This window comes from Apus apus, chromosome 3 (assembly GCF_020740795.1).
Source record: "Apus apus isolate bApuApu2 chromosome 3, bApuApu2.pri.cur, whole genome shotgun sequence".
In the NCBI taxonomy this organism is placed as follows: Eukaryota; Metazoa; Chordata; class Aves; order Apodiformes; family Apodidae; genus Apus; species Apus apus.
The window spans coordinates 9,744,576-9,770,577 of NC_067284.1; the positions used below are offsets into that span (position 1 = coordinate 9,744,576).

General features: G+C 37.6%; 1 protein-coding gene across 5 annotated transcripts in view; it reads left to right on the forward strand.

Moving 5' to 3' along the window:
• The window catches only part of EPHA7 (EPH receptor A7), a 164,514-nt gene extending 138,844 nt beyond the window's left edge, over window positions 1–25,670 (forward strand). For 2 of the 5 annotated variants that reach the window (XM_051614731.1, XM_051614732.1), the window contains exons 13-17: window positions 716–925; window positions 1,973–2,122; window positions 7,399–7,592; window positions 8,674–8,829; window positions 10,016–12,159. In XM_051614731.1, coding sequence (XP_051470691.1) covers window positions 716–925; window positions 1,973–2,122; window positions 7,399–7,592; window positions 8,674–8,829; window positions 10,016–10,130 — 825 coding nt within the window. In that variant the 3' untranslated portion in view covers window positions 10,131–12,159. Of the gene's footprint in view, window positions 1–715; window positions 926–1,972; window positions 2,123–7,398; window positions 7,593–8,673; window positions 8,830–10,015; window positions 12,160–21,963 lie in introns of those variants that run through there. The other 3 variants (XM_051614729.1, XM_051614730.1, XM_051614733.1) reach the window with 2 other exon arrangements.
• The last annotated feature ends 332 nt before the right edge of the window (window positions 25,671–26,002 follow it).

Genomic DNA, 26,002 nt, shown 5'->3' on the forward strand with positions numbered 1-26,002 from the left:
GTGATTTCATGTGGCATAGACATGGGGGTTTGATTATTGCCATCACCTGAAGTAAAAATCCACTGGTACTTGAAGCCTAATCTTTTGCCTTTTGGGACCAGAATTTTATTGTGACAGCAGGGTGGAAATCAGTGTACAAGAATCCCTAAACGAACTATAGTCACGTTTAAGAGAAGAGCGAAGGTAAAAGAAACAATTTAGCATTTTTTGAGTGTGTGTTCAGAACTGACCAGTTCTGACTCCTTACCAAGTGTACAGGACAGTGAGAGATGATATGTAAACACTCTATAGAGAACAGAAGGATTATATTTGTTTGATAATCTCCAAGTTATGAATAAAATTATCAGTAGCTAGGGTTCCAAAAGGAGATAGTTCTTATTTTCTTGATACAAATAATTATGCTGACAGACAAAGAGGACAGAGGCCAACTATGAAGAGCTGTGCATCAGGTAATCTGTTTTCAGAGGAGACTTGACAGGATTTAGCCAGGAATTTTTACTGATTAGCAAGTTTTGTTACTACTCATGCATTTCTTAACTAGATGCACTGCTTTATCTTTCAAGAAAATAGAACTTGTGTTTGAAGTGAGTTTCTTTGCCCAAGGATGAATTGCCACAGAAGTAGTAAATACATAGAAAGCCAAAGTTGTAAAACTAATTCTTGTTTCTCTTCTCAGCTATACTAACAAGAATTGCTGCTCCTTTCTTCCCTTCAGAAACATGATGGCCAATTTACAGTCATTCAGCTAGTGGGAATGTTGAGAGGAATTGCTGCCGGAATGAGATATTTGGCCGATATGGGATATGTACACAGGGATCTTGCAGCACGCAATATTCTTGTCAACAGCAACCTTGTTTGTAAAGTGTCAGACTTTGGCCTTTCCAGAGTTATAGAAGATGATCCAGAGGCTGTCTACACTACTACCGTAAGAGAAATCAGTGGGGTTTAGTAGTTTTGAGATGTGGTTATTAAGAAGCAGCATATCTTCTAGAGAGTATAGATAAGAGAAATGCATTAATTACTCAAGATGTGTAAACCAGTCATGAGGAGAAGAGTCTCTGCAGAAATCTGTCTCTAATTAGGGATTCATACATTTTTATTTGGTAAAGTTCTCTTAATTTTGCACGGTATCTTCATTATTCCCTTCCTCATGATTTTCTGTTTGAACAAATGCAGAAGTTTTACCCATAAAAATTTTAATCATCTCATTTACTGTGAGTCAATTAAAATATTTGTAGGCTATTACTGTGTTTCAGACTAGATTTTATCTCCCCAAAAAGTTGACTAGCTTGAGGCTAGACTGTGACAAAGCTCACCTCCTGTATTTTCCTTGCTTTTGGGTGGGACGCTTTTCTTAAATAAGCTTTCATCAGGCACACTATGCTCTTTATTCTTATGTTGAGCCAGCTACACTTTCCCGCCCATGGGGCCTCTCTGTGCCTATTTTCTCATGCTGAGGGAAGGAGGGGCCCCTGGAATCGGCTCCAACAGGCGCAGGGATCCAGGAAACCGCACTGGGGTTCATGGTTGTCACTCCTGACACTGGGCTCTAACTGGGATCCAGGTTTGAAAATGTCAGACCAAGATTTCCGAGAAGCTGTATAACAATTCAGCAGGATTTATGTGCACTGGGTGAAATTTCCCTCTCATAGCTTCACCCAGACAGGACTTAAATGACTAGTGTAAATCAGACATCTAAGCAGCCTCTTAAAATTGATAGAGAGATAAGCACTTCCAGAGAAATGCATCCAACTTAACTTAGGTGTCTAAGTTTCTGTGGTCCAAGTGTGTTAAAAGCCTAAACTTCCTTAGATTGCTTTAAAAAATCTGCAGTTGGTCAACTATGGTAGATTATGTAAGTGCTGCTTTCAGTGTTGATGGAAATAGTGATAAATACACTCCAAGGAAGATGGTATGGAAATTTTGGGAAAAGGAGAAAGCTCTATTTTATTTTTTTTTCTTTTTTTTATAGGGTGGAAAAATTCCAGTAAGATGGACAGCTCCAGAGGCCATCCAGTACCGCAAATTTACATCAGCCAGTGATGTGTGGAGTTATGGAATAGTTATGTGGGAAGTAATGTCTTATGGAGAACGGCCTTATTGGGACATGTCAAATCAAGATGTAGGTTGTACTTTGTCTGTTTGTGGGCATGTGTATGTGTGTTTGTGTTAGAAAAAAAATTACATGTTGTATACATACCCGTATGAGCTTACTATACATACATAAAGTGTTGGTTTAGAAATAAGATTGTTCAAAATATTGTATCATAGACTCTTAAAATAATAGAACGTGTGGGGTTGGAAGGGATCTTTAAAGGTCATCTAGTCCAGCCCCCCCTGCAGTGCACAGGAACATTTCTGACTAGATCAGGTTGCTCAGAGCCTCATCAAGCCTGGCCTTGAATGTTTCCAGGAATGGTGTCTGCACCACCTCTCTGGGCAACCAGTTCCAGTGCTTCACCACCCTCATTGTAAAGAACTTCTTCCTAATGTCTAATCTAAATCTACCGTGCTCTAGTTTAAGACCATTGCCCCTTGTCCTACTGCTGCACATCCTTATAAACAGTCCCTCCCCAGCTTTCCTGTAGCACCTTCAGGCACTGGAAGGCCTCTATAAGGTCTCCCTGGAGCCTTCTCCTCTCCAGGCTGAACAATCCCAGCTCTCTCAGCCTGTCTTTGTAGGAGAGGTGCTTCAGCCCTCTGATCATTTTTGTGGCCCTTCTCTAGACTCGTTCAGGTCCATATCCCTCTTGTCTTGAGGACTCCAGAGCTGGACACGGTACCCTGGGTGGGGTCTTACAAGAGCACATTAGAGGGGCAGAATCTCCTCCCTTGACCTGTTTGTCACACTTCTTTTGATGCAGCCCAGGATGCAGTTGGCCCTCAGGGCAGTGAGTGCACATTATTTGCTCATGTCCAACTTTTCATCCACTAGTACCCTCATGTCCCTTTCTGCAGGGCTGCTCTCTACCACATCATCCCCCAGCCTGTGTTGATAACAAGGATTGCTCTTAACCAGGTGCAGGACCCTGCACTGTAAGGTTCCTACAAAATGAAAAAGTTACAGAGCTTTAACTTTTTACCTAAATCTCTAAATGATTCTTCAGCCATGTGGATGTTACAGGTTTCTGTCCCAAGTATGAAGTGAAATTAGATCATCAAAAATAGGAACATGTGCTCATCACTTTATTATACTTGAGGGTAGAAAAAAATTTTTTTTTTCACAATAAAAAATAATTCAGAGGTTTCTGACCTCAGAGCAAAGATCAATCAATGAAAAAAAGTTGTTAAAATCTGAGTGGCAGTTAATGACCTACTTTGCCTTTTCAAGTTAATTATGCTGATTTAACAATGCTCTTGTTTGCATAAAAGATGACCCAGAGCAACAGGTCAGCAGTAATAGAACAGATGGGTGTTAATCTTGATTTCTGACAAAAGTATCTCTTAATACAGAAAGTACAAAGGAAATATTCCTGCAGGTGAGAAAGATGTCAGAAAGAGTCTCATTTAAAGTTCTTAAGGTCAGGGGCTTGGATGTTTTGGGGTTTTTTATTTTATTTTTTGATTGAATGATCGACATCAAAGTTGAAAAAAAAAGATAAAAGTGTAAATGATGAGTCAGTTTGGCACAGTGCAAAGTTGTTAATATTTGACAGGTCTCAGTGTTAAAGATTTCATGGACTGTCAAAATATGGCCAAACAAGTCCTTGGGGCAGAGAAAGAGAAATATTTACATTCCCTTGACACCCAGTAGAGTTTCATTTCTTTTGACACCTTCCTTCTGTACTAGATTCAAACATAAAAGAAGTCTGACAGGAATGTAAGATGCCTCAAAGGCAAACCTTACCTATCTTTCAGGGATAAGGAAAACTTTAAAATAGGGGAGAAATTTTGGTATCTTCATGATTCTTGTTGGCTTTTGAAAGTATTCCCTCTACTGAAACATGCAAGTATCATGCACGGCTGAACCTTCTTATAAAGCAACTAATTACCACTTCTTGCAGTTTCATCTCTTTTTAGCATCTTACATATTAATCATCAATAGGACATAGATAAAAGATGCATCAATTGCTTGTTAAGATAATTTCAAATATTCTTGTATGCTGTGGTCTTCAAGCATATCCTGAAACATAATTCCAAAAACATACACACACACATCTTGCTAATCCTGTAGCTAAATCTATGATGCAAAATTTCAAATAATCTTATGATGATTTATCCTCCCTCACACTTAAAAATGAGAGTATTTAACTGGAATATAAAATGCTCAATGGGTCTCTTCTAATTTTGCAAATGTACTCAGGCAGTTTATATCTCAACTGTATCATTTTGCCTAAAAGGAGATGTGGATGTAGCCAGACCAGATCTCCTAAAAAATGTCTCCCTGACTTTGGATCTTTAGTAGACATTTCTTTAATTCTGCCCCTCATTCTTCAAATCATTGTTTTAGATTGATGGAGGATACAAATTTGTGTTGTGATCTATGTTTAAGCAAAATTCCTCCTTTTAGTGGTGACTTGGAGCTAGGGTGCACCAAAATACTCATCCAACAAGCTCCCCTCAGAGGCACAGCAGGCTGAGCACACATGATCCACAGAGACCCCTCACCTTCAATGAGCAGTAGACACCCCTCTGCTTAATCCTTACTGGTAACAGTGCCCCTGAAACTGGGGCACTTTACCCTATTCCCCTGCTGGTGTTTTCTAGTGCTTGCTCTCGTTCAGTCACTGAACCTAGTGCAGATTAGTTCTTCAGTAAAGGGCAAGACATTAAGCTTAGATATTTTTTCTTTGCTGTAGTCATAGATTTAATATGCTTATTATTAATGTGTATTATTATTATTATATACCCAGAAGCATAGTGATAACATTACATTGTCCAGTTACCTGTATGTTTATTTTTTTTTTCTTGGCAACCAGTATACACAGTGAACAGACCTGGTCCTCTTGTAATCTACTTCACATCCTCAGAAAACCTGATTATGTTAAAAGCATACTTGACTCTTAACAGTATTCCCCTTTTCCCTTTTTGCAGCAAAAGCAGAATTTGAGAAACAAATTATGGGAAGTGTAAACAATACAAGTCAATTCTATTAGTAAGCACTCCAGCTGTGCTCTCTTTGTAGGTTTGCTTATTTTACAAAAATAATTTCCGGCATGTGTTTCATTACCTCTGAGTACTGATTTTTGGAACCCCACTGCCACCTTTCTAAGCAGAGTAAACAATGGTAGTACCCTTCAAAGTACCTAAGTTTTGTCTACACTTTTTTTTTTAAGACACATTCCTTATCAATATTTTAGAAAGTTTTCTCAATATTTTGGTTATCCCCAGCAACTGCCCATCTCTAGCTAACTCATTATTTTGTATTTCCCGGTTTCACCTTTCTTGCTCAGAATACACCTCAAAGCAGCTGATCCTGCTGTATGCCCAAAGCCTTTTAAAAATAGCATCATCATCTTGGTGCCCACCTCTCTTCAGGTTTCTCTGCAGATGGTAATGGACATGGAAGAGTTCTACTCATGATTCTTTCCTTCATGTTTTTACGGTCCCTTTCACTCTTGACTATAGTCTTATCTAGATGGTTTGCCAGTTATAAGGGTCTTAGATATTTTGGTGGTTGTGTCACTATTGCTGTTACCTGCTTTTTCTTTCTTCATTAGTTGTCTCTATATTCTCACCTCTTAAGCAACTGCTTTGTTCGTAGTAAGTCATATGTAGTAAGCACAAAGGGTTTGATATTTTTCCCTTTTAGAATGTCAGAAATTTCTTCATTACTTTCCATGGCACACTGTAGCTTATTTACATATACACACTCTATATGTAAAGCTTATTTTTCACTTTTATTCCACTGCTACTTCTAAGGATAAGGAGCTATTATTTTGTTTTCCCTCTTAATACTGATCAAAAAGATCCTATATTTAACTTCTAATGTTTTGTTTTCTAGATAGTGCTGTTCTTCCAGTTCTTCTGCAGAAATTCTCCCTTCCCACCCTGTCTGACAAATAACTAACTCCACTGTCTCTAAAAGTCTGCCACACTCATTCTTCAAGGTGTGATGCTACTGCAGGAATTGAATATTTCTCAGTCATTTTTGAGTTGTAGGAAAATACTGTCATTCTAAATGTTCAGGTAGAAAGCTGAGGCCCAGGGAGATGAGGAAACTTCCCCGAGGTTAGAAGGGCCCTGCCACTGGGCCCTTTTCACAAAGCTTCTTTTCTGCAAAAGGTTTTGATGCAATCATGGATTTTAGCCAGCTTTTTGAAAGTTATTTTGTATTCTTTGCATTTCTGTCTGCTTTGCAGGTCACTGCTTTTGCATTTTCTCACATAACCTATGGAATATTTTCTATCTGAGGTTATTATTTTCACTAGACCTTGGATATTCCTCAGCTTTATTTATCATAACAGATCTACTTCCTAGGGTTAAGTCCAGCACAGCTTCTGATCTTGCTTTCTGTACAAACCGAGACAGAAGACAGTCCTATGCACTACCCGTCAGGAATAAGCACCCTTTCTTAGCAATTCTAATACTCCTGTGTCAGTCAATGTCAGTATACTTTAAATCCCCCATGAACAGTGTTTTAGCCCTTTTTCAGAAGCCTTTCTTATCTGCCTTGCTTCCTGATGTGCTTTCTTATCCTGCCCTCAAGGTTTACAGCAGTTTCCTGTCATTTTAGTTTACCCATTTTTATTTTTTACTGAAATCCAAACGGACATCAATGGGTGGGTGTAATTCTTGGTTAAAATATTTATTCTCTCCTTCAATCATATCATCATCTAGCAGCATCTCTTATTAAATCTAACTTTCTATTTAGGTGATATATTAAAATACCATTCTGTCTGGTCTTACTCATGTGGCACATTTTTGCTACTTTATCATTAATGTAACGTGGCTAGACATAGAATACAACTTTTTTCTCCAACAATTTATAGCTGCTAAACATTTTTCTTGGATCCTTTTATAATATCTTTAGGCTTTTTGTATTTTATATGTGCATCCACAGATCCCTATCCATTTACAAGTCAGTTGCTTCTACCACACACTTTCATAAAAGCCTTGGGGCAAGTAATAAAGCTTTCTGAAATAACTCCATTTATCAATCTATCTGCTGCTCCCTTGGTGAATTTAATTGCTCTTCCCCACTGCTTACTTGACTAGGTAATACAGCTTTGTTCTGCACGTATAGAACAAGATGCTTAATAAGCTCAAAGATAAAGTTGGGGAAAGTATTTGAAAACATGAAGGCTAGTGTCAAAACAAGAGACTCGTATTTTTGCAAGGCTGATGGCAAATTTTAGTTTATTGATTTTTTTTATTTTATTTTATTTCATAATCTGGGTAGCAACATGTATTTCATAAATATACTCTTGAAAAATTTTTAACTATGTTGGCTACTAGGTTATAAAAGCAATTGAAGAAGGCTATCGTTTGCCTGCACCCATGGATTGCCCAGCAGGACTGCACCAGCTGATGCTAGATTGTTGGCAGAAGGAACGTGGTGAAAGGCCGAAATTTGAACAGATAGTTGGTATTCTGGACAAAATGATTAGAAACCCAAACAGCTTGAAAACCCCACTGGGAACCTGTAGCAGGTAAGAAGAGTTTTAGTGTGCATTCATCTGATGGTGCGTGTGGCCGGGTTCTGGATGTTCTGCTTGATGGCTGGCTCCAGTTCACTCTTACTTCACGTGTCTCTCAGTTCCTCCTTCCTCCTATTCCCTGTTCTTTCCTTCCCTCATTTGCCTTTCTTTTTTACCACACTGAACAAAGCCAAACAGGACTTTCTTAAAAAGTAACTAAAACAAAGAAAGTAAATATGGAATTAACACACTTATCAGTAAACTACTGCCTATTTGTCACTCCTTCCACACTCACAACTAGCAGTCTTTGTTTTCCTTGTTTCTAAAAATGATGAAGTCTGGAGGGCAAGGATCATCATCTACTGTAGCTTGTTCCTTGCCCTAAGAACTGTTGCGGTAAAAACAGTAATTAATAATACTTATGCTTGGCCAATGTACTTTGACATTGCTACACTGTAGATTTTTATCTTTCATTTTCGGGCTTTAATTCCTTTCAGTGATTGCATCCCATTGTGTTTCATGGTGTAGCTTTTAACGGCTTCTTCATAAATTATGGTGGTAATCTTTTGATCCCCTAGCTAGATCACTGCACTAGGGAATCAGGCCTGTATTCTACTCCCAGTTCTTCTACTGACTGATTTGCTGTGTGACTTTAAGCAACTTATTTTGTGTCTCTGCTCTTTTCCTGTCTTTGTTTTGTTCCATCTGGTTGAATAATAGGAATAGCTACTACTATATTTTCTTAGATGCTTAAAAGAATAGCATCTTTATTTTACTTAGCAACTTTGGTTGCAGCTGATGTCATGCTAGGTAATGAGGTTGATTTTCTGCTGGTTACAATAGACCATTAGGCTGATTTGGCTCACTCTGACCTTTCATCTTTTACATGAATAAGCTTAGGAAGTACATATTGTGAGCTACAGAGTAGTCAAGAGCTATTCACAGAATTACCTAAACTGTGTATAAAGGCCTATTACTTTCTACTCTTGACATTTTTAATACCCCAAACTTATTTGACTCTCGCCTTGCTAAATACTCCCTGATGTTTTACTCTCTTTGGAAACAACTTACTTTCCTTTTTCCTTCTCCATAGACCAATTAGCCCTCTTCTGGACCAGAACACTCCCGATTTTACCACTTTCTGCTCCGTAGGCGAATGGTTACAAGCTATTAAGATGGAAAGATATAAGGATAATTTCACAGCAGCAGGCTACAACTCTCTTGAATCAGTTGCCAGGATGACTATTGAGTAAGTTAGTACTGGGCATGTTTCACTTGCATTTAGGGAATTTCTAGGTAAAATAATACACAATGTTCAATTCCAAAACTTTACCCCAAGTACAAACATAGTACTTGGGGTTAAGACAGATGGTTTAGCAGCTGATGATGTTGTACTAGAGCATCCCAAGAAAGAAGAAATACCCTGCTACCAATGTGTGGCATCACTTTTTTCCATGCTTTTTAGACCAATTGAAATAAGACCGAGGGGCTAGAATTTGAGAGAGAATGTGACCCATTTCAAAGTATGTATGTATAGGAAAATAACCACTTTGCCTCCACTGCCTAAATGGTACCTTTTTCCAGATGTGTACTAGGAAAATAAGGAATGTTCTTCTAATTTGCTGGGGGCTGTCTGTGACCTGCAAGAAATGACTTTGCATGAGGATAAAAGTCTATAGAAGCAAAACAATTTTCTGAAGGCAAGCATAGCCTGTATTGGTACTGCCATCTTAAACAGGTCTTCTGGGCACCCTGCAAACAACTTCCTTTTCCTGGTAATTGCCAGACACATGTAATTCCTCTTACAGAGAGCAGTGTTTTTTCTAAACAAGTTTCTAAACAATATTCTCAAGTTTGCAACCCTACTCTTATATGCCTGCTAGTCTAGGGGTCTCAGTCTATAGCTTGGGAAGTGTCATCAGAGCCCTCAAGCTACTACTAGGTCAGTAGCACCAGCAGCAGTGGAATTGAAACAGCTGCTCCTTTTTCATATGCATGATGGATATGGGTCAATATGCAAAGGTTTTCTCTAGGCATCTCTCTAGGAAGCAGAATGTGATCCCCAAAATCTTGTATTTATCCATAACATTGTCCTGAAAGCCAACTGAAGTATTTTACGAGAGAAGCGTCTCTTTCTTCGGATGTCCTTAATAGCCCCAGTAAAAGATGATCACAGTGCAAAACATGCTGGCCTCATTCTCAGATATGGGGACACATGCAGTGTAATTACATGACACTTGCCATGTAATTGCACTCCTTGCTGAGAAGTTGAACAGCGCCTGAATGAACTTCACAGCACTGAGCTGAGGTTTCAGTGCAGCTTCAATGTTAGAAACCTGTAGCCCAGAGCACTTCGTAGCTTTGACTCAGAGTTGAATACCATACAACAGCATCTAAGTTGAAAAATTAACAATGTACGCATTTATCTTCCCCAGGGATGTGATGAGTTTAGGGATCACGTTGGTTGGTCATCAAAAGAAAATCATGAGCAGCATTCAGACTATGAGAGCACAAATGCTACATTTACACGGCACTGGCATCCAAGTGTGATAGACATTTCTCCCTTATGAGGGAGGTGACAGACTGAGAGAACAGCACTGGCCTTCAGTATATATGAAGTGCTGCTAGAAGACACTTGATTTCCTGGGTCCTTCCTGCAGTGAATAGAAGAGCTACAAGAAGCACCTACAGACTTGAACTCCTAAGTGCCACCAGAATTTATGAAAAGGGAATTAGGATCCACCAGTGGTGGCAAGGAAAACAGCAGTGACAATAAACAAAGTACTACCTGAATAAACATACAAACACCTTGAGCTCTCTAACCTCCTTTTTATCTAATAGACTTTTTAAATGTACATAAAAAATTAAAAAAGAATATATTTGTCAGATAAAATCATGATATTATTGTTGAATTCAACAAAATATTTTCCTTAAATCTGTGATTTCTGAATCTTTTTTTAATCATTTGTGTTTATTCTTCATAAAGATTTTCTTTTAGTATGATGTTTATATCTTTGGACCTTTTTAGTGCTAATTCTATGACACATTACTACACTGGGTACCTCTGAAGGATTATTTGAGTTCCTAGAGATTTAAGAAGCATGACCAAGCAATGTATATCTGTCTAAACTTTGGTATCTTTTTGTGCCATTTACTTTTGTTAAATCAGCACCGTATTGACATGGCTAGGTAATTGGCAGGGAGTCAGGAAAATGCAAGTTGCCAAGAGCTCTGATATTTTTTAAAGAATTTTTTAAGGTTACACATATACTATCTTTTAAAAGAAAATAAAAGAGAAAAAAAAAAAAGAAAAGAAAAGAAAAGAAAAGAAAAAAAGAAAAGCAATAATGACCCCTAAGTAGTTCTAGGCACTTTTAGCAAATTGTTTGCAAGATTATTTTAATGGACTAGAGTGAAAGTGAGATAATATCCTAAGATGTAGATCTACAACTGTAAACCTGCTGAGATACTGCATTGAATGGACAAGTGATTGTAGGAATGTCTCAGAACATGAGTGCAGTTCTCCAGTGTTTCCTAAACCAGTGAATCTGAGCACATCACATTTTTTTTTCAATACTCTGCATTAGCAAATCTGAGAGAAATAGCTGGCATATATTTTATATGAGTTTAAACCGTTCGCAGTCCAGCTGTCAGAATAAGGACATAGATTTTTTTTATGACATCTGTAGAGCATGAGGCAAGGGGCAGTTCAAAATTTTCAAGTTTTTAACAAGCTTTTGCTCCTCTGAACAAACGTGCATGTGTGTACTCACAGACACAACAGTCACTCATCAGGAATACAGATGCAAGAGTAGTTGCTCAATGGAATATCTTCAGAGAACATTTACTTAAATATGAATTTTCTTTTATTAAAATATTTAACTACCATAAGCAATAATGAACAATGTCTTTACAGATATTGCAGGAATGTATATGAACCAGAGAGAAATGCTTTAAAAAAAATCTGAAAATTGTGAACTACCCCAACAATGAAATGCTGTACTTCCAAAGAGAATTGGGCTGCTTCTATTGATTTTGATAGAGAAAGATCCCAGGGATCAGTCATAAATTGGTCTTGTTTGATAATGTGGGCATCCACACAAAAAAAACAAAAACAAAATAAAAAAACCCCTGTAAATGTTCCTTTGTAAAACTTGTAAATTTTATTTATACTGTCTTGTTTTGTACACACGTTTATGTGTAGTGAGCTCTGAACACATTGAAAATGCACTATATTTTTCTATTTTACTTGCAGAGCATCACAAACAAACATGTATATTCAGTGCTACATAATGTGTTTTCCCACATTTAGGACCAAAGATAGTTATCGAAAACTTAAATGCATCATTTTCCCCCTCCTTTTTTCTCCCGCTTTTTAGATCACTGTACAGTGTTATATTTGTCATTTTATTTATTTGTTTCCTTAGAAGAATCAATTTGGTTATACTAATTTTTTGTTCCCCCTGCCTTTGTTGAAGCAAAACCTGTAAAAAGCTTTTAAACTAGTATAATCCCGTTACATAGACACTTCCATTTGTAATCTTTGTAATAGACTGTAAATATATTTTTGGAACTATAATGCAATGTGCATAAGGGTTATTTTTCAGTGTCCATATATGATTGTTTATACAATTCACAGCACTTTACAGTCATGCTGAGAAGCCTAACTTATTGCCTGGATTTGGGCAGAGTAAGAAAAAAAAGGTGAATATTCTTATTTCGTATTAGATTGTCATTCAGTAGAAATGGAGTTATTTTCATGTATGCAGCTCAAGATGGTTTTTTAACTATTAAAATTAATTTTCTAGAAAAGCTGTAGAAGTAAGATGCAGAGTAGATGGCATGCCCAATATTGAAACTAGTACATGCAAGCACTCAGCCAAGGCACTTGGAGTAGCCACTGGAACACTTAATTAATAAACATCCATTTTGTGTTATAGCAAATATTAAGTGCCTCACTACTGGGGTAGCATCTGTGGGCAACTGCAGAGGGTGCTTGTCAGTTTTGCTGCTGCTTTAGGCACCCAGCAATGAATTTAGGGGTCTAAGTTCAGGCACCTGCTTCCTTATAAATCTGGGCTGTTGTTTCTAAGGGCTTGGTGATTAAAGGTGTGTTGCAGCAATGCTGGTATTGCTGAGAACCCAAAAAACCCTAAATGCAAGAGAGTCAAGGCCAGGCTTCACTTTTAGGACTTGTTCAATATTCTGAAGCACAGAGGCCTTGAAGCATGTGTTGTGGCCTGGGCTCACACATGTGAAAGTGAAGGCCCTAATGGTATTTCTCCCCTATTTTTTCTTGTTTGATTTAAGCCATCTTATTTGAATAGTAAATATATTTTAGCATTCATCTAAATACCTTGACTGCCTTAATGTTGCCACAGATTTTTCCACATTTGAAAGTGGTAGAGTAGACCCAGAAAGCACAATTGCTATCAATGCTCCTAGCTTTCAGAACATTACTGCAGTTTATGGCACGTGCATGTAAATGGATTTTTAACTGGTAGGGCAGCAACATATTGATGTTGACTGCAGTTCCCCATGTTCCAGGAAACATAGTCCCATGTAAGAAAAATAAAGTGCCAGAGAAAGTTGATGGTCATGGGAGGAACTGAAGAAAAGTTTGGGTTGGAGGGAGAATTAAAGGCTAAATGATGAAACAAAGAAATTATCTCAGTTCTAGCTTAATTTCATTGAATTTTTAAACAATACATTACTAAAGAAGACAGATTGTCAGGCTGTCAGTGAGGCTGATCTTTCTTGACTTTATTCATCTCCAAGCATCTAAAATAGAGATGCCTAAAACAAGCAGGATGAATCTCCCTCTAGGAATGCTTATCTCCATTACCTGTAGAGGGAACCCAGATGAGTAGCTTTAATTAGGCATCTAATGTCTAGATAAAGTTAGGTGAGGTGATTCCTACCCTGTATGTCTTGGCTGCTACAGTTCCCCCCGCAAGCTGAGTGTTGTAGAAAGGCAGCTCCTCCACTACTAGTATGTCCCAGAATGTATTTAAACTGGGCTTTATTACAGAGAGAAGTGTTTTGGTTTTTTTTAATGAGAGATTTGTAACAGATAATCTAAATGCTTTTTATATATGGGTATTAATTCTTGAAAAAAGTTGTGGTTGTTCTGAGGAAGACCTGCCTAGTAAATTACAGTTATTTAATATTTTAAATAATCAGAAATATTTGCTGACATACTGCTTCAGTCCAGAGGTTATGTGATCAGATATGATAGTTGCTGTTTGCAAAACCATGTTTATCTAAAGCCTTGTCATGTGAAAATCTCCAGGAGGCAAAGATGCTTAAATGTATCTCAAATTGAATGTTGCCCTTAATATCTCAATAGTTGAGTTCTGTCTGTATTATTCTCCATTTAAAATGAGTTTTTTTATTTGTTTAAGCTGGAGTTATCTGGCATCCACTGAGGCAATTTGAAAAAATGATTTTAAATTAAATTTGTTTTTCTCCACTGATAGTAATATACGGTAAATAGTTTCCACTGTTTTGAATGTTATGAAAACAATTGCTTTAATGTGGGGGATGAAGGGGTTTATTTTTGGTTTTTTGTTGTTGGTATTTTTTTACATTTATTGGTTAGTAGTTGAAATAAAAAAAATAATAATTTGTCTTTAATTTTCTAACTAATTCATATATAGGCATTTTGAGAATTATTTAAACTCCACAACTTTCGGGTTACTACTGAAAGGGTGCTCATGTCACTACAGACATAATACAAAGTGATGCTGAGACACCTTGCCATGGGGTGGGTTCAGCTGGCATTCCGTTGCCCAGTAATGGCATGAAGCAGTCCACTAGCTGTGTGTGTGAGGAGTGAAGGCCAACTCAGCCTATAAAGGTCATTTCCCCTTTTAAAAATATATATGTGACATGTTAAAGCTTACTTATCCTTAATACATTATTTCCCTGCATGCAGTTAGAAACTGATACTATAATCAAATGTATTTGTTTTGTTGGTGGTTTTTGTTAGTTGGTTTGTTTATTTCAAATAAGTGACATATGGGGTGCTTGTGGAAGAGAACAGTTCACAGACAGGATGACCGAGCCCAGATTAAGAAAAGTACAATACAAATTCTTGCCTAACAGCAAGAGTACTGGCAGCATGTGCTGCAGGGATATTCACGCAGTTTGTGCTAGAATTGTCTGAGAAACTAACACTGCAGGGTTTCTGCATGTTCAGGGGTTGTTAGGATTGTACTTCTGATGAATTCACTCATATGTAGAAACATGCAAATGTTTTCCCCCACTAACTAGGAATGTACTTGCAGATGGTAGAACTGGGATTCACAAGTCTACTTGAAAGTCTTAGCCTCAAACTAATTTCTAGTAAAAGAAGAAATTCTGTGCAGCAGCCTATATTTTCTCTCCTGTTCCCTTAAGGGTTGTCAAACATAGCCAAAAATTACTTCTAAACAGAGATCTTTATTGTTTGCATAGTGCAGCCTTCTTTTTACTTGGGAATAGGCAGTTCTGTAATTAAATTTCATTCAAGAAGAATTGGGAAGGGGTGAGGCAATATAAAAGTTTGCAAGAAAATGATGAAAACGAGAGAAAGAAAAACCCAATCCAACAAATGACCTGTGAAACCCTAAGTATGTCTGGGCTTACCATTTTGGTAACACATTCTATATAGGAATTTGAAAAATATGAGAGTAAACCATAGGCCTAAAATCTGCAATATCCTGCAAAAAAATATCCTGGCAAAAGAGATGTGACAGAATGCAAGCAACCTTTGTGGGAGTTTTTTTTTCCTTTCTGGATTTGTTTTTGTGAGATTTTCAAGTTAGGATAATTCACACACACATTTAAAGTCTGTTGGGACAGGCTAAGAAACAAAATTAGTATATTTTAAATAACCATGAAATTCTCAGTGCACTTTCAGGGTCAGACAGCTTGAAGAGAAAGGAAACATGGAGTTTATATGCTGTACAGACCGTATAGATTTTGTCCAGAGAGATTATGAAAAGTTAAAGAGAAAAACTCTCCCTTTTATACCAGTTGAAAAGTCAGAAGATGGGAGTGAATGGAAGAGAGAAGTGTGAAACCATTCAGAATGTGAGTCTTTAGTTGCAGGACTCTGCAAGACAATGCTTGTAAGGGAGTTCAGCAGTGTCAAGATTTTTTGTTTAAGTAAACAGACACTGCTAATAAAATATACTTTGTAATGTAGTGTGGGGTGGTTTCAGTACTCTGATTTTTCCTCAGGCCAGATTGGAATTTGTTGAAGAGACTAAACTGAGACAGATGGGAAAGCAACTGGTAATACACAGCTCATTCAAACAGACTTGAAAGAGCCATGAAAGGAGGATTTTACGTAAACAGCATGAAAATAAAACATGAGGTCTGATCATATTTACTCTCAGAAGGTTTTAGATAGTTTTCTTTAAGCCTAGGGTAATGACAGCAGATTTTAGCACTGATACTGTATAAATTGGGTGAAATCAATGTCTAATTAGAATCAGCAAAAAAGAACCACAAGTCAAAAGATGGTTGATGTCTTGATAGGTTGTGAGAAAGATGTGATACAGCCATGCAAAACTTGTGTAGCCAGCCAAATGAATCTTGGACAAAACAAGACATAATGCCTAGTGCCAGAAGCGCTAAATGGGGAACAGAAAATCTATTCATCCATGGACCAAGGCTTCTGTATTTAGTTGAACCAAATAACCAGTTGTAGAACTTTGCTGCTAATAATCATTAATACTAATAATGAAAAACTGCAACTTAGAGGCCATCTGATGAACCATAATATGGGTAACACTGAAAACACACTTGATGCTTAAGCCATAGCTATTGCCAAAGACTTCTGTGCTACTGCTGTTAAGAGTTCAAGGACCCTGAGTATTTCAAGTAATTTATAAACTGGAAACATTGTAGCTCCAGGTCCATAACTAAAGAAGGAATGCTGAGTAGTCTGTAAGGTCCCTTAAGTGCAATAGATAGTATCTTCTTACAATTTCCTTATAATTACCAAGAAAACTGTGAGTTTATCTCTTACATTAAGAAACAAGCTTCCTGCTCCAAAGATGCAGTCTCACTGAGAAGAAAAATAATCCAATAGTTTTACTAGAAAATCCAAATCTGGCTTGAAAGAAGCTAGGTAGAATGTATCCATGTTGATCCCTCACATTTCAGGTCTGTAGAAACATTTCTCATACAGTTTCTTGACTATCCTTCAACCTGTCTTACTATGACAGCTCCCACTGAAGGACTGCTTGTCCATTTCTAAGATGCCTACTGGAAAACGTTTCAGTTTCTATTCCTCAGGGACCAACCAGCCTATGTGAAGAATGTACATGTAGCTTGAGAGTAAGAAGGCACAGGAAACTCAGCTTACTTCTCTCAGAGTTCTATTTTCAGTCATAGTCGTAAATTAAATTTGTTGTTCCACTGAGGTTGCACAAAGAAAATTGTATGATAAATTTGGTTTTGCTTAGAATAAACTTCATAAAATCATACAGGTACCTCCTGAAGGCCACTCAGAAATTAGGGTTTTTAAGGGTTGGTTATGAGTTTGTTCAGAAAGTTAAATAGGTGGGTCTGTGAGTAGTTGTGTTTGCAGCTTTCACAAGCTGTATAAAACTCTACTTACTGAGGTATAAAGCTTTCTGGGTAGCTGATATCCCCTGTCACTGCCATTGAAACTAGACCCAAACTGCAAAATCTATGAGTTCATAAGAATAAATAAATAATAAATTAATTCTGTAACAGAATTAGACCAGGACTTAACTATTTATTCAGTTTGGTCTCGGCAGCACTTGATGCTTCCATGTTGGGTCAGTGAAAGAGTAAGATGGTTCCAGACAACAGAAGAGAAGAATGGAATTGGGTGGAGGTGGAGTGTGGGGACTCTTTGGGTGGCAAAGGAGAGGTGGAGTGGCTGAGAGGAGATGGTGGACCTGTGGGTGACTTTGAGCAATCTTTGAATTTCTCTTTCAGGACCTTTGTGGTGCAGAGCCCTTATCCTCAGCCCATTTCATTCCAGGTTTCTCTCCTGGTTCTTTTACTTGAGTAGACCCTTAAGTCCTCCCTTATATTACTTTATAAAAAAATAGCAGTGTCCTCTTCCCCAGTAGTCAGTGTTCACAGCCGCATGGGCTGCTAGAGAGGAAGACAAGGTTAGATTGAAATCCAGGCCAGTATGCTTACAGGAAGAAACTGAAACAGCAAAACACTGAGAGGGATTCCTAATGGGGATTGTCCTTTAATATTACTGGACCTTGATACTATGGACAAGTGAGTAATTGTTATCATGAATAGAAAGGCCACACCTTATACTATATAACTTCCCTACACAGTCCAGTTCATTCACTGCCAAGAGCAGGAAGGGGGGTAGCGAAGAGGGAAAAAAAAGCTTTCAGGCACTTCTTTGTAGTGCTCTTCTCAAAAGAAATAATTGCCTCAATGCCCACATTACCTAAACTTGTGCAAGAGTCAAATCCTATTTGATGCTTCCGACTTGCTGGCAAAAGCATCCCAAATCTAAATCATAAGCCTGCTTCTTCTCCCATGAAATTGCTTGCCTACTATGGGTCTGTTCCAACCCCCTGGGTGGTATCTTTCTTTCAGTAGTTACCTGAGTACACAACACTAAAGTCCCTCTCCAGGTGTCCCTGTCTGTTTGCTTGTGCAGAGATGTCTGTGGCTTTTGAGGGATATTTCCCCAGCCATGAGGAGGGAAACTAATTTTTGCAGTGTGCTCTACTTCCATTTCTCCCCAGCTGGCATTAATACCTACCTTACAGCACCTATGCTTCACTGGGAGGTAAGTACAAGATGACAGTGAGGAAGGAACATTTAGTACCCAAGCAACAACAAATACAATGTCTATCTACAACCAACAAACAATTGGTCAGGGAGATGACTCCGAGAGATCACTTGGATTCTGCTTTCTAAGTGCAGTTTTCTTTTGTGTTGGTCAAAAGAAAACAAAGTGTGTATGGAGTAGAAGTGTTTTGAATACAGAAGAGCTGCATCAGCCAGGCTTACATGTGAACTGCCCTTTAACACCAAAGATACAAAGCTAATGGAGTTTGTTTAAAGTAATACCCGAATCTTTCTGTTGGTACCATAATCTAAAAGGCAGCTGAATGGTAGAAATCAAAACACCTGGTGAGGGACTATTTCAGAACAGTGGGAGGACAGAATTACCTTCTGTGCTTTTATATTCCCTGTAATGAATGAAGGAAAAGTTTCTTCCCATTCTTTTTTTTTTTTTTTTTTTTTTCCTGCTAGAAATCTATTTCATACAGATTTTATGAAAGGAATATAGCTGGCTTAATGAAAATCATATGGAAACTGGTTTTTTACCTGTGTTATCTGCTTCTGACTTACTTGCTGGAAGAGAATGAGGATACTCCCTAGATAGCCAAGTATCTTAATAATCATGGAAGAAGAAAAAAAAAAAATCCATATAAAGTAAGCCTTTGAAGCAGCTAATATGATTTCTACACCTGTATTTTGAAATAGGATTTTGTAAAGCTGAATTTATCTATTTCTTTTTTTTTTAAACATCAGATGCTGTCAAGTTATTTCAATTTTAAAACCTAGAAGTATTGATATTATATATTTAATAATGCTTTTAAGTGGTTGCATGACATTTAAGATTGAAATTTCAGGTCTCAGTATTTCCGATCACTTTGAAATGCAGCTGTTTGCCTGGGAAAAATGTTGGCTTGGTTAAGCTTAATCCAAAATTACCTTCAGAATTCCTACCTGCACTATGTAGTCTCTTTCCTTGCTGAAGCGCCTTTCTCTTCCAGCAGTCCCCTCCCTCTTACTCTGAAATTGGTGTTTAGACCACTTCTCTGGAAACAAGGAGACTGTTGTTCTGAGTAAAATGAAGTTTTTCATGAAAGAGGTTGAGTGGCCTGTCATGTCCCAAAAGAACTAATATCTTGGTCTGCAGGCACCACACTTCCCCATATCTTTCTGCCCTTGCTCCACTATGACGTAAAATGTATGTGATCTCTTTGATCCTGCTTTTAAGTGTGTTTCCTGTTGGAAAGATAAATTTAGACATCTACTTTACATAGAATGTTGGGGCTGTAAATCGCTGAAAATAGTTTGCTCAGGACATATCCAGATTTACTGCTCGGATACCCAGGACCCTCCCAAATGTTCTCAGTACTGTTTCTTGTCGAGTTTCATTTTGTGGAAGTTAGAATGCGGATGAATTCATGTGAGGGCTGGTTTTGCTCCATTACTGACTACAGTTATGACCTTGGCATGCATCAGAGACTAGATAAATGAGTACTAAATCCAACCATACGGGTATCCCAACCAAGAACTGAAGCCCCTCAGCAGGGCTTATCAACTGGCTTATTCACTGTCTTTGACTGGCCCTCAGTTTCTCAAAACCATTTTAGATTTCTTTGTCTTCCCAGGAAGAGAGTGCCTAACTCAGGCCTGGAATGACAATGGACAGCAGGGCAGCTAGAAATTAAGTATTTCGATAATGAATAGCTAGGTCTTACATATGCAAAGAAATAATCACATTGATTCACCGTATGCCACAGAGGGATCATAGAATCAATCATAGAATCATAAAATGCCAGGTTGGAAGGGACCTCAAGGATCACCTAGTCCAACCTTTCAAGGGAATCCTATAGTTTATAAGAGATGGCTCTGATCCTTAGCTCCCACTTGTTGAAGTTTTATACTTGTTACCTCACAACTGGTCCCTGCTCTCATCAATGAGAACCAGGTCCAGCCCAGAATAAAGCCATGCCACAGTCCAGGGTGTATGTACATGATCGTGTGAATCACTTGATCTGGAGACCTTCATCCTGGTGCTGACCAAAAAACATCAGTAGCATCACAGTCAATATAAATAATCAATGAACCTGATGTTTAAATACCTTTGTATCTCAGTGGTTTTTGTGACAATGATTTTACTTTAGCCTTGAAAAAATTCACATGTCAATCATTTTTACTAAAAGAAAGGTTTAGCTGCCTTCAAAATAGTAAAAAGAAACTCTCAGAGTCAAAAGTCATCTTTTGGACAGGATTTCCCCTCAGAGTTCTTTTTTGCTGCATTCTTTTCTCACGCATTCCTTGCATTATTAGGCTTTCAAAGGGCAGGTGCAAAAAAAAACTAATAGAAGTGAGATTTAGCTTAGTTAATACCTCCCTTCATGTAAAATTAGTTGGTATTGTGCTAGAGATAGAAAAAAACCCACATTCTGTCCCTCCATCAGATTGCTTCCTCTAGCTTCTCTAGCTTTTTCTTTTTTGTTTTCTTTCTTTCTTTTTTTTTTTTTCTAAGCCTCAGACATTTTGTCAGATCCTCTTCTCAGTTTATCATAAAACATCTGCTCCCATTTTGTCCAGTTTGGTGACAGAGATGTATGGCATGCAACAAAGTTTTAATGATGCTCTTCTCTTGAATGATCTCTTCCCTTTGATTCACACTATGAAATAATCCAATCCATGTGCTGAAATGACAGATACTACTTTGGAATCAACTGTAAGAATATTGGTTGGTGTGGCAGGGGGAAATTCCTCTGCTGGTTTATTTTTCTTTAGGATAAGTGTTATATTGGCTTGTCTCAATGTGTGTGATAAATCGCTTTTCTCTCAGGAATTTGCAAATAATTTAGTTAAGAGATTGCTAACCATATGTAAAATAATTTCTTCTCAGGCCTAGCCTACATCCATTGTTGTATTGTTTTAGAGATTTCATATGGTTATCCTGTCACTAAATGTACAGAATAATCCACTTTTTTTTTTTTCTTTTCTTTTTCAAGCATTGGCTTTTTTTTTTTTTTGGCAATAAAAGCAACATAAACATTGTCCTGGGGTGCCTAATATAATGTAATAACTGAGACAAGTCAGTTAAAATGTTTTGTAAGATTCTTCACAATACTGACAATTTCTGATATTGTCAGTCAGGCTAAAGGACAGTCTATTAGTTTACATACTAGAAGCTACCTACCATGTGTATGCTTTTTTAATTAAGCAGAGTTTAAATTGAACACACCCATTCCACCCTTTTCCTGCTTCTCTGTTTTAAAGAGCTATCTACATTTTCTCTCAGCCCTTAATTTTATACCCAAACAACCATCTGAAACACTGCACCTCATTCTTTTATTTCCTTTATTTCAAATCCTGAAGTTGTCAAGTATAACCCCGTGGCTCATTCAGACCCAACATACAGCTACCTTTCCTTCATGTTAGAAGCATTTGCTTGGAAATCTTTGGGTTTATTGATGTTTACCTAGCTAGTCAATGAGAACTTTTGTCAAGTAGTGGTATATACATGGCAATGACAATGATAGTGTAATTTGCCTCTATTACTTCCTAATATCAGGATTCTGCTGCACTGCCAATTTCATATCTGTTGTTATTATTTGTTTGACAGAATCAAAAACATGCCAGGTGCTTTGCAAAACAGAGAACAAGAAAAATCCCTTTCCAGAAGAGATGACAGCCTGAATAGAAATGACATAATGGCAGGAAAAAGAGGAAGCAGAAAGGGGAAGCAAAACAAGCATTATAACCATAAGATCATGAGATTGGTTTGGAGGCACAGTGAACGCTATGAGGCTTTTTTTTAAAGCGCATAAAGACTGTAGTTGGGATTAGAGAATGGAAATGTAGAAAAGAAGCATGGAAAGGAATGGAGAAGAAGGGAGGAACAGACTGGCAACAGGAGGAAGAGTAAACAGAGGTGTATGGGAGAGGCCAGAACACACACCTGACAAACTGAGGATTATGATTAATGCCAAGATTGAAAGACCACATCTGAAGAGCATGATGATTTCAGGAGGATGGCGAAGCAGGACATGGCGATGCTGCTAGGGAGAGAAGAGCCATCAAAGCCACCCTGGAAGCCTGCCCTGGAAACTCCTCACACTAATATAACCCTGCTTCCCCATCTTCTTTCTAGCTCCCCTCTTAGACACAAAATATGTATATAGAAGAGCAAAGGAGAAGGAGAAGCAGTTAAACATTTGCAAAGGCCATGCTGGGGAAGAAGTTTAAGCTGGAATGACACAAATTCACTTTTACTGATGCTGCTGCTGGTAGGAAGTGACAGAGAACATCCTGTTAGTCTTTCTCATACAGACAAATCAATTGGAGTCTTTGCCAATACTTACAAATAGGCCTTGCTGAAAAATATTCAGCAAAATTATGATACTCCAACCAATACAGGACATTTTAAGATGTCCTTTCATTCTAGATCAGAAAGAAGCAGAAATTATAACATTAACAATGAAATGGAAACAAGGAAAAAATATTTGAGCAGTTTCATTTAAAGGTGAAAATATTACAGAAAACAAGGGGAATTTTGCTCATTGAAATAAACAACCCATAACTTGTCATGAAAATTTCCGATAAAATTGGGAATTATTTAATTATGTTGGATTGGAACTTTTTTTTTTCCCTAGAAAATTGGTTTGATTTTTAGAAGGAAGATGGAAAATTACCATTTTCAGTCTGTCAGACATTTTAAACTACTCTGATTTCCAAGGTAAGAATTCTTCAGGAGTAAGAAAGCTGCAAAGTGGCCAGTCTAATCTCTTCCTCACTTCCTTCTCCTCTGCTTCAATGATCAGACATGTCTAATGATTTGGCTGCAAAGAGCAGCCCTGAGAAAAGGCATTTTGCCAATTTCTTTAAGAATTATTAACTAGATCTGCTTACAGGAAATCACTTTTTTGCTGCAGACTATGTCTCCATTTAAATCCTCCTCACGGCTCTTCCATTTTGCCTGGGAAAGTTTATCGGACAGCACACTGGAAAGGCTCAGATCTTTCTGTCTCCAGTGAAACTGTTTTTAGGCATAGTTATAGTGTGGTAGATGTACTGGTATGACATTTGAGAGACTGCTGCTGGTAATGGAGTATTCTATTACTTTGGAATATGTAAACACTTTTTGCTTGATACTTCTGACTGCAAAGTATTCATGTTTAGGGTACTATAGGTATCCATTGTATTTTTTTCTTATGAGTTTTAGAGGACAGCACTGGATAAATTTTTCTTCTCCTTCAGGGAAACAGAGCTTTGAATGAGTCGTTCATCTTGAATGTACACCAGAGTGATATCAAGTTGGTTGTTGTGACAGTTTATCAATATGATGCACATTTTTAGCCTCTTCTAGCAGTGGAATGATTAAGGTATTGTCTAGTGGAGACAACGGCCTCATTTAAGAATAATTTGGTGACTGAATAGGATTCAAATAATTCATCTAAGTGAGGAGGAGACAATTGAAAGTCATAACTGAAATATTACAAAAAATCCTTAACTAGTTGGGTTTGTCCATAATTTGCTTGAAGATTTTAGTAAGTGGTGGTTTACTGGATTCTCAAATGGCAGCAACAGTCAATTACTTTTTTTTTTAATTGTCTTCAGTTTGAACTTCGCTTAATTAAACTCTTGTAACGTCATGGTAAGATGTTAGCAATGAGGTTTACAGGACTATGTAGAAACTTCAGCTACAAAAGGACCTAACAGGTATTGAGAGTTAACACAATGCTCAGCAGTGCTTGAAGAATCAGTCCCACCTCAGTAGTTTCCCTCCACCATTATTGAAATATTACTGGATTTAAAACATATAGCAATGGTGGCAACTTACAAAATCTACCCTTCCTAAATTCCTCTTCCAATCAAATGTAACTCAGAGTTTTAGAACAGCCCACTTATCATTCAAAAAGAAACTGCAAAGCAGTTTCATAGCATCTCTCCACAACACAGAATTTCTTACATACAATTTTTACATATTTGAAAGAACCCCTTTAACTCAGTTGCACCCAACGTTCTGCAATAATAAATTCAGTATAAAGAAATATCAAAACATAGCTAAGATTTCTACTAGTTATATTTAGCCAGGCTCCAGATTTTGCATAAGTTTGCCCCTCCTTCTTTCATGGTAGCAGATATGGAAGATCTGTGTACTTATCTTTTGGCCCTGAGAGAGGGTTCTGCTATGTGGCACCTTCCCATCCTCTGCTACCAAAAAAAAGAAAGATAATTTAAATTGGGAAAAGTGTCATGAACTCTGATAACTGCAGTTTGACCTACCTTCTGAACTGCATGTATGATTTAGGAAAGGATTTAATACCAGCTACCTCAGTAGCCAGACACATGGTGTTAAAGGAAAAAGAGGGGGGGGGGTGGGGGTAGAAAAAAAGTATGATAATGTATCCTGAGAGTAAAGGACAGCAGTTATTTTGTCTATGTTTTTTAACCTAGCTTATGCTTTTCCTACCAATACATTCCCATTGTTATCTATCAGCTTTTCCAATAAGACCCTTGGTTGTGCATAAAGTGAGAACAGCTGCAGTGACTCATACCACAAGTCCATGTAGCCCTGTGTACCTGGCAGGTGTCCTGCCTTGCTAGGGGTACAGTCCTGTTATTATAAAGCCTCCATTGTCCCCTACAGATTAGGGACACCCTCAGCTATTGACTTCTAGACATCTTCAGGGCTCTGTATTCAATATGTACAATTCAAATGCTTCCTAAATCGGAGGGTACACTATGTTTAATAGTCTGAATTTGTCCTAGATCCTGTGAATTTACTTCCTCCTTCTGTCTCTGTTTCTCTCTCTGTCTTGCCCTTCTTTCTTCTGAAATAGAATGACCAGGGCTGCATGAATTATTCAACATAAGAGTGTATGATGTATTTATACAGTGATATAGCGATACAGTGTATTTATACAGTGAGATATATATATATGTTTTCTATTTTGTTTACAGTTTCTTTCTTAACCATCTAAATATCCTGTTTTACGTTTTTACTTGATACTGAGTGCTGGACTTGGATGTTTTCAGAGAGGTGTCTAATAGTAATTCTTTCCTTTTCTCAAGCAATAGTTAATTTATAGTCTGTGCCTGTGTATGTATAGTTAGACTTATTTTTTCCTTGTGCATTTCTTTCTGCTTTATCAAATTTCATCACCACTTATTGCCAATGGCATTCAAAATTGTGAAATAATTTTGCAGTTTATTACAGACAGCTTTTGATTTAACTTTTAAAAATCATTTTGTATCAAAGTTTCTCATCTGACAGTTCTTAGATATCACACTTCCCTTTACTACTAATAAAAGTACTTTTGGCTAAAACCTTTGTTTTAATTCATGCCTCAGTCCAGGAATCTTTGCACACACTTTAAGTACCGAGTTGCTAAAATTCACTTCTTTTTCAGGATGGGGGAGGGAGGCCTTCAAGCTATTGTCATTTCTGTTTATTAATTGGAAACTGTAAAAGTAGAATTTAGACCTTCTTATTGCCTACTGGTTCTGACAGAGTGTTTATACAACCTTCAGAGGGAAAAAATCCCAAGGGATAGATCCATAAAGGGCTTTTAGAAGTAGCCTTTAGCCTCCTAGATGTCTTGACTCCTCACAGAAGCTATAAAGCCCTACCAGTCACATTGCTGTACCCTAGAAGAGGA